Source organism: Acanthisitta chloris, unplaced genomic scaffold, assembly GCF_000695815.1.
Source record: "Acanthisitta chloris isolate BGI_N310 unplaced genomic scaffold, ASM69581v1 scaffold7464, whole genome shotgun sequence".
NCBI classification, from domain to species: Eukaryota; Metazoa; Chordata; class Aves; order Passeriformes; family Acanthisittidae; genus Acanthisitta; species Acanthisitta chloris.
In genome coordinates this window covers 1,900-11,512 of record NW_008670891.1, presented here as the reverse complement: position 1 = coordinate 11,512, position 9,613 = coordinate 1,900, and the positions used below count along the sequence as shown (strand labels likewise).

Sequence of the window (9,613 nt, the reverse complement as noted above, 5' to 3'; positions counted from 1 at the left end):
CCTCTTTTAGCCCGTCTTTTTGTCTGTTGTTAGAGCAAACCGCTGACTAAAGCAAGCAGAGGGCCTGTAGGTGACACCATACAGTTAATGTTCACATCCTGAAGGGCATCCTGTCTATAAATCAAATATGTCTAACAAAATCCATGGATATTTTCTGCCTCCGTGCAACACCCTTCCCCAGAGAAGTTGGTCCTCCGATTGTTGACAGCTAAGAGGAGCAGGAATAATTGCAGACTGCTGCCACCTCTGCCTCAGAAAGTCTCAATGCCATTTAGCATGGGGAATATTTGCTTGCTTGACAGTATGGGAATAGGATAGATGGAAGCAAATGTTATAACTACTGATAAATACAAAAAAAAATATATAAGCAAACATAACGCTTTAAAAAAGTGTAAACAGAACTCCTGTGCAGCCATGGTACTGTCTGTTGCTGTGTGTGTTGAATGCACACCTGGCTGTTGAAGATAGGTCTGTTTTGATCAGGGACTCTCCATGCTGCCCAAGGAACTGGCTGCTAAACTACCTACCTGTCCTTCACATAAATAAATGAATTCATATAAAAATAAATTTATATAGATTATATTTATAGGAGTAAACTGAACAGAGTGTCCTTATTTTTTGGCAGGGATGACACAGCGGTGGCACATGGAGAAGAAAACCTGGCCACAGGCCCTAAGTTGACGTCAATGCTGCAGGGATGGCAGGTGAGGTAGTGTCTGGGAACTGAAGTAGTTGCTGGGTATAGGACGAATGCAATGCAGAGTGGAGCATCCAGCACACTATTAAACACTGGAGATATGTAACTACACAAAGAACAGATTATTTTCACAACAGATTTATGGATCAGAAGACTTTCAGAAGATTTAAGGATTGTCACTCCGTGCCCATTGTCACGACACCACAGACCAGAGGGAATCTCAGTGGAGGGAAATTGCACTCCAGAATGTAAAAGCGTTTACTTTGCTCCTGCTGCTTTTCATCTATTTTCTCTCCTCCTGGTGTGTGTTTTTCTGCCCTGCTGACTGTGGTGCTGCATACTAATGGAGCAACACTTGGCCCACCCCCAGAGGAAGTTGAACGCGGGTTTATTGAGGAACAGAGGGGTCAGAAGGAATTTCAGCACAGCCAATAACTCTCCTACTGATGGGATGCCTTTGGGTAACAGCACATAATTTGATCCCAGCCATTTCCTATTGTTATACCACTGCTGAAGGAGCACTGCCTTCAAAGAAAAGTATTCAACATCCTCTCCCTCATTATACTAATACTCCAAGAGCTTACAAAATTATAACGTTCATGGATTTCTTAAGTGCTTAGAGAAGGAGGCCTGTCCTGCTAAATCCCCTTTGACAACCTGCAGATTTTGGTTCTTGTTGTAAACACCTGAGAAAGACTGGGCTGATCTTCCAATATAGAGAAGTGATTTCCTTCAAGGTGTGTCCGAGTGGCAAAAGGGGTTTATTTTCACTCTTCACGCGATTATTATCAGCTCCTTAGCAACACTAGTTTGGGACTGCACGGTGTATTGGGTGAGAAAAGCCTTTTGCCCCAAGATCATTTCTTCATTCCTCAGGCTAGCACAACGGCAATAGAGAAGCGACACTTCTACTCGGCTGAGGGAGCAAAGCATTTGTGTTCCAGTATTTGGTGTTCCGGGTCAGATACAACTACAACTGGGCAAACCCTAAATTAGAAGGAGGTTGATTCTTTTCTATCCTTGTCTCCGTCTCTCGGGGTGGGTGTGTTTCTCCCCTGGCAGAGCATCCGAGCGGCACTGCCGCCCTCTCTCGGCTCTGAGCTCCAAACCTCCGCAGCCCCAGCACGGGCAGCCGGGAAAAAATGGAAAAAAAACCCAACCAACCCCCCCAAAAAACCAAAGCCAACAAAAAATAAAGCCCAACAACCACCACAAAAACAGCAAGGGAAAAAAAAGGGAAAGGAAAAAAATGGGGAAGAAAAAACAAGTAAAAAACATATAAAAGAAAAAACAAGTAAAAAAGATATAAAAAAGGGGAAAATAAGGAAAAAGAAAAAATAAAAAGGAAAGGAAAAATGGAAAGGAAAATAGACAAGGAAAAGAAAAAGGGATAAGGAATAAAGGAGAAAAAGATATAAAAGAAGGAAAACGAGGAGGGGGAAAGGAAATGAGAGGTGGAGTGTTCTTCACTGAGGGGGTGGTCAAGCACTGGAACAAGCTCCCAGGGGAGCTAGTCATGGCTGCAAACTTGTCAGTGTTCAATAAGCATTTGTACAATGCCCTTAGATTCAGGGTTTCACTTTTAGGTTGCCCTGTGTGAAGTCAGGTGTTGGACTCAATGATCCTTGTGAGTCCCTTCCAGCTCGGGATATTCAGTGTTAGCACTGAACTGAATCCCACTTAGTTATAGTACTTGTAGGGCAGGATCTCAAAATACCATGCAAACGCCAACATTTAATGAAATGAAAGAAGGTAAACAGACTTTTGTTGTCCCCTACATTTTTCTCATTAGGTACATTCTAAAAGAGTATTAACTTAAAACAAGGACAGATTGTATTAGCTACCAGCAATAAAACAGTATGAGATCTACCAATTCTTGCTTCTGGGGAGGGGAACAAGTTATGCCATATACTGTAAGACAGCAATGTAAAAGACAGACAGGAAAGAGATGCAGAAACATTATCTCCATTTCACAGTTCAGAAGAGAAGCACAAAAAGGCTACAGGGAACACTCAAAGTCACTTGTGCACTGGATTGAGCTGGGGATATGGCACAAAAACATAAGCATGGCATTTGACAGGGAAGGAGATGTGGGGAGATGCCTCTATGCCATTATTGATGTAGCATTTTCCCATTCTTACCTGTAAGAATTCTGGAGGAACAAAGACTTTCTTCCTCCCATCATAACTGCCTGGACGTTCTCTTGACTTTTTTCCCCCCCTCCCATTTTTCCAGGTGACTAAACTGGGCAGGGAGGAAACATGACTATAATGCCAAGAAGCTAGCAATTTTAACACCACGAAAGGATAATTGTGTAATAGTTCAGGCCATGAGAGTTTCAGCGCAGAGTGACCCTCAGCCGGCGATGACAGAGTGCCAACAGCTCCCAGCACAGTGACTGACAGAACTGGGACATGGCAAATTGCACTTTGGGAGCCTGCAGCAGAACAAGAGTTGGGGGATTCGCTTTGCATTAAAAACAGCCTTGTACCATATTCTTAGAACAAGGGGTAAAGTAGGACAGCACATGACTACTTCCCTTCTGAACCATTTCACTTAAAACATTTTCCATCCTCCTCTCATTCTTCTTTACTAGTCTGTAAAAGATGTTACACTAGCAGAGACAACTATCACTTCCATTCTTACACTATACTACACATTCGTACTAAGTTAAAGAGATTTTGCTACCTGCAAATGTCACATTAATTGAAAGAACAGCCAAGGGTGTGACATCTATCAATGGGTGAGTAAAAAGACTGCTTTTCCTCTCCTCAACTCAATGCAATTGAGCCTCAGTACATTATTGATGGATTAGAGCTATCAGTTTTGTACCTAAGACTGAGGCACAACTGGGGCATTCAAGTGTCTAAGATTTTGACACCCCCCCCCAAATATTTGCCCACATTTCCACTAATTGGGTGTTTTGTAACATTCCAAGGCTGTACATGCCTGATGCTGACTCAGTGTCAGAAACTGGGGCACCACAGGTAAGATCCTGAATTGGAGAGAACCTAGGGTTAACCAGAGGTGAACACATAGCATAGTTGAAATTTAGGCTGTCCCATGGGTTTTCTACCTGGGCAGGGAGGAATCTGGGTTCCATCTCTCAGCTTTAGGATGTTTCTGTATTTTTGCCCGTTACTATTTAGTTTTAAAAGAGACTTTAAAAATAGTTGCTCCTTTTCCCACAGGTCCCAGGAACTTTGCGATCTCTTCTTGGCTGTGGTGTGGCTTCCCCAGGCAATACTCTGCCTGGGTGATATCCCACAGCCTGAGGTAGAGCCCTCTCCTGGGAAGGGAACCTGAACCCATCCAGAGCAGGAACTGAAGGGAGACTAGCATCTCTGGCTTTCCAGGACTTAAGGTACTTAACAACTGCTATTACAAAGACAGACTGGCTTATACAATCCCCTTACAAAGTCTAGGGCAAACTCCTACTGTCAAGAGATCATTTACCTACCAAAGAGAATAAGAAATTCCCTCCTCTACTGGTGCATGAGCCCCTCAAGAGAAGGGTGAAACACCTGGCACTTCCTCTTGCCACCAGCGTCAACCAGGCACGTAAATGTGATGGCCACACATGGAATAGAGGGCCTGGATCTTTGCTCTGGGAAATGAGGATTTGAAAACCCAAACTATTTTATCTCATTTCTATAGCATCTATGAGTTCTGGAGCCATGATTCAACTCTGAATTGTTGAATTCTGGTGACCCAATCTGTGTATTGTAAAACTAGTTTTCTGTTCCCGTGCCTTGTTAAAAAAATCAGTACTCATTTCAGCTCGTGCTAACAGCTGACACTGTAAGAAATATTAAACTCACATTTTTATTTTCAGTGTGCTTTGAACATAGTGGCCTTAATTTAAGAACTATTTTAACAGTTCATTTCCTAAAAATAGCTAAACTGCTCTTTCCAAAATTTACATCCATATACAAGCTGACTCACCGCATGAAGTTCCATTGAAGTCACGGTGTAGCCACAGTGAACTTAATGCAAAAGTCATTATCTCAATTTACCCAGAGACCAATCTCAGTGGAAAAAAACCCCAAACCACCAAAAATAGGAAAGAAAACTTTTAGAATGAACTAACAATCAGTCTAAAAGTACAGGCAGTCTGGAGAAAAGATATTCACGTCATTAATTCGTGAATGGCGCTAGAAATTCCTCTAGCAGGGATAGAATTTTCAATTCAATTACATGGGGCCATTAAAAATATAAAAAGGTAATTACAAAACTTCTGTTGAATTTTGCCTACAGCATAGTCAAAAGAGACTGCGTTTTAACTGAGACTCGAATTTCAGACACGCTTTCACATGTTTTCAGTGTTGCTCCCTGCAGAATCATCCTGTACAGATCATGTTATTTACAGACTAAGTGCCCAGAAACAATAAAGATTACAATATGAAATGTATTCAGAACCTGGAATTAATTTTATCACTTTTGCTAAAAGAATTAGTAACACACAGCACAATTGGCCCAACATCTATAGATCTGCTTGTAATTACTACTTTCTACTACGACAGCTTCCAGTCTACTACCATATGGGTGTCCATTGATCCAGAACAATAGAAATGTCACTCTGACCCAACGCAACTAAATGCCATTTTCAAAAAAAAAGAAATATAAACACTGAAGTGACCAACAAAACAGAGCAATAATGCAGTTTAGTGTTTGCTTTATACAGTTTGACAGAATATTTACAAACTCCTTTAAGCACCAGAAAATAGGAAGTGTGTAAGTGATAAGTTAATTTAAACCTGCCTTGCCATAATTATATATTATGCAGTTGACTGAGTTTTGATCTAATCAATGGTATAAAGGTCACAAAGTAAAATCTTAAATAGTCGCTATAGAAAATATCACTTTAAGATAAAGTTACACACAGTAAGAATCCTAATTTATCAATAATCAAGTGTCACTGAAGTCTAAGTTGATAAAGGACTTTCTTTTAAACATTTGTTGCTTCTCCTTTCCACCACGGTGCCAAGCCCACATTAGCTGTGCCTGCACTAATAGAGCTGTGAGACTGAGTGCAGGAGAAGCAATCAAGGTTGGAATGACAACAAAGGCACAAGATGCCACTCTTCCACACTTCAGTCCTCAGGCACCACAACAGAACCAGGAACCTTCCTGACTCCAAGGTTTCCTAGTAAAGACAGATTTGAAGCAGCACAGTCACTTCACTAAGTGATAAAAGTAAAATGCTCTCATTTTACTTTCTACTGTCAAGTAAGTCTGAAAGATCAGCATTACATAGCGTTAAACTATTTTATTCTAGTTATACAGTCTAGATCACATTCAACTGTTCATTTAGCCTAGCACAGATCTTGCTTAATTAATTCACACAGTTCCTTACCAACAACTGTTTTAATGCAGTATTAATGCATTAAATTAAATCCTAATTTAATCTTCTGCCCCTCAATTTATAAAGTGATTTTTAAATCTCATTAAAAGACAGCACTTGGATACTAACAGATCACTGCAAAGACTTTCACTGAGAAGAAAACAAGGTAAAAAAAAGGCCCAACAAACCCCTAAGCCCAAACACTCAGAAATGAGCCAAAAACATGCCAAATATAGGTTTGTAATAGATTTTACTTGTAGAAAAGCAACATTTTAGCATCATTTCACAATAATAAAAAAAGTAAGATCTGTTTGGTACACAGTGTATCAATTCAGAATGCAACAGGTAAAGCACACAGCAATACTCAGTATGAAAGGTATGAGATACACTGTTGTATATGCCTCTTTCTGGATATTTTCTTAATTACACATTCACTGTTTCATAAATGTCAGTAGTATATTTTGGAATATAAAAACTGCAAGTGTTAAAATACACCAAAACATGTCTGGAAAAAACAAACTCTGGACCCATTTCCCTCTATACACAAATAGCTCCACTTGATCACTGAGACAAATGGTACCTTGTATGTAAACTATCTGTCCCATCATTCTACTCCCCTTATATAAAAAAAAAGGGTAAAAATGCCTTGATATAGAAATTGTTCCATCTTCTTGCTTCTGCATTCATACAACTCCATTATCAGGTTTCCTTATCCAAATATTAAGCTGCAAAATGAAGAGTTACTGATCACGAGGCTTTTCCAGCATCTTCAGTGCTAATCTTCCAACCATTAGCAAACTGTGTAAGGGGGAAAACCACATAATTAAACAATAATCACAACAATTTGTCAATTCATTCTCAAATACTTCCCTGGTTCACAGGAACAAAAAAGATACACAGAATACGATTCACTCCATCTCAGTTAATTAAGCCAATAAGAAATCACACACAGGAGGTTAAAAAAAAGTATATTGTGTTGTACCTGACACCAGCAATTAGCCCTGCAGGCATGAATTTCCCAGAGTTGTAAAATCTTGTTCCCATGACGGCAGTCAGTGTTCCAGATGTAACTTAAATGAGAGATTATACAGTCCAGTCAGCAGAAATGCATGTGTGTGGGAGAGATCATAGAATTAAAAACTAACAGAACAGAGGGAAGTAGTATAGCATCAAGTAGAAAGCGAAACAGGCTTATTTCACTTGACAGACTAAGAGAGTCGATAAATTGTGTAAATTTTGAAATGCCTCAGTATGTGCAGAGTGAGTATTCTCCATCAAGTTCTAGCAGACAGTGTGCTCCATGTACTTCTGCACACATTGTTCAAATTTCTTTGTCAAAAGGTGCACTTTTTGAGACGGGAAATAATTTATGCTACTCTGCTCTGGAATTCACTCCTTTCCCATGCACAGGCAAATCACTACACACGTGCACATAATTACCCCACTTCTCATAAAAGGGAGAGAGCATTTGCATGTCTAACTTGCAGCAATGTACCAAGAATCAGCTAATTTATGTTTTCAAAAGACTTCAAAAGGGAAGTGTGCTATGTAAGTGCTAAGCATTACTAATCCATTTCAGCCCTGCACCACCTTCCACTAAGATGAGTGTTAAAGCTATTGTCCCTTACCACTTGAAATAGACAGAGGCCAGGGAGTTTCACTGAGCCAGTGAAACAGAAAGGTCAGTACCTGGAATACACTATCCCAAAGAAAGACTGAAAACTCTAAGAAAAACATACTGATGAAATCAGCCTCAGCATGCATCTGTTACCCAGTGGTAACAGCTACACACAACATATTGTCCCAACCAATGTTTTATTTTCTACCATTGCTATATGTGATGGCTGGTCCTGCAGGACCCAGCTCATCTTCAGTCCTAGCCATGGCATCCTTCCTCCCTAATACCACCCCAAACATGGTCACTGACACTGAGTAATCTCATGTAAGGAGATATGTTAGAGACTGGGACCACAGTGCAACATACAAGAAAATTAAGATATTTCAGTATTTACATGCTTCAAGCTCTAATCAGTAGCCAGCCTTCAAAATACACACAACCTGCAATGTAATTTTGTCTAAACAGCAGCAGAACACACCTTCTCCAAAAACATTAAAGCATGAGAAGGAGGAAAAGACTCCATATGCTACTGAGTAATGGAAATGTATCTGACTGTCTCTCACATTCAGAAAAACACTTGGGCTCACTCTTTTTAAGATCATGGTATTTACAGTTTGTTCCAGTTATTTAGGCTTGACCATGCACAGCCTTTGGCCTGTGCAATAGATGTGGAAGTGGACTGCCTGTACACAAAGCTGAAGTGGAGAGACATGCTGGGCCTTCCCCTTTCACTTCTTTCTTTCACATATCAAAGAGACACATGCTCCGTCACTGCTTCAGTGAAAAAATTCTGTACTCAGTGGCAGCTCTTCAAACACTGACTAAGCAGTAACTCTCCACAGTTAGCTTCTCAAATCAGGGGGAAGGGAAGCTCCACTTCTGTGAAGAAGGAAGAAGAAACAGAATCACTGAAGCTTGTTTCTCTGATAAATCTTGCCAGGCATGCAACACCTTTGTAATTCCACATATCTGTCATATGTAAAAACAAGCCAATCACAATCTCTGCCACTTTCAGTGATAATACAATAACCTGTTAAGGGTACAGGCAGTCTGCATGGGAGTTCACCTTCCAAATGCTCCAGGCTCCAGCAGGATATTCAGAAGAGGAACCAGCCAGAAACAGGACACACAGAGGTCAGACATCAATTTACTAGCACTTCCTTTGCACTATGATCCTTCAAACACATTAAACGTGAGACAGATGCATGTTGGCAGCCACCAGTTCAGTGAAGTGGATTTAAATTAGATTTATAACACTTTTGTTTAATTCTTCTGTAAGGCATCTAGGTACTTATTGTAAATATGCAGTTATTTTAGGGTAAATATGATCCCTTCTAAGTAAAATTGTAAAAGACTTACTCAGAGAAATCCAAATATTACTTGGATTCTGTGAGAGCTGATAAGCACCCAGTCCAGCCAAACTCCCAAAGAAAAGCCCAGCAGCGAGCGACGGAACACTACCTGAATAAGCAAATGATAATGTATTTATTAGAAACCTGAAAATCAACTTGCTCATTAGATTTTCTGTTTTGTAAAACATCATCAACAACAACAACAAAAGATGGGCATTCGTCTTTCATTGTTATAAAGAAGTTTAGAGAAGGGTTTTTTTAAGAACCTGAGCCCATGCTTATCACCAAGAAACAGTTCAAATACCCTTGACAAGATACATACAGCATTTAGTATTTAGTTCTTTAACAGCAAAGCTATTGATATATTTATGATGGAAAGAATAGTGAAAAAACCCCAAAAGAATCGGTGTTTTCCTTGTGCAAACTGAAGCATGTTGTTTCAAAACAGTAACACCAAAATTTCTAGAGAGGCAGTAAAGCAGATGGATCAAAGAGTAAGGATTTAAGAGTGGGAAAAAGGACATATGGACTGAATTGGGCAGGAGAACATTTAGACAAATGAAGAGTTGCCAAAGAGGACAGCAGAGTCAAACAGGAGAGGT

The 9,613-nt window shown here is 40.1% G+C and overlaps 1 protein-coding gene across 1 annotated transcript; it reads right to left on the bottom strand.

Moving 5' to 3' along the window:
• Positions 1–6,781: 6,781 nt before the first annotated feature.
• LOC103801455 (transmembrane protein 14C-like) lies at positions 6,782–9,183 on the bottom strand (the record flags this gene model as incomplete). Its single annotated transcript, XM_009073869.1, has 3 exons — positions 6,782–6,839; positions 7,024–7,111; positions 9,019–9,183. Coding segments are annotated over 3 exons (311 nt in total), but the record flags the coding sequence as incomplete, so codon positions are not given.
• Between the last annotated feature and the right edge of the window lie 430 nt (positions 9,184–9,613).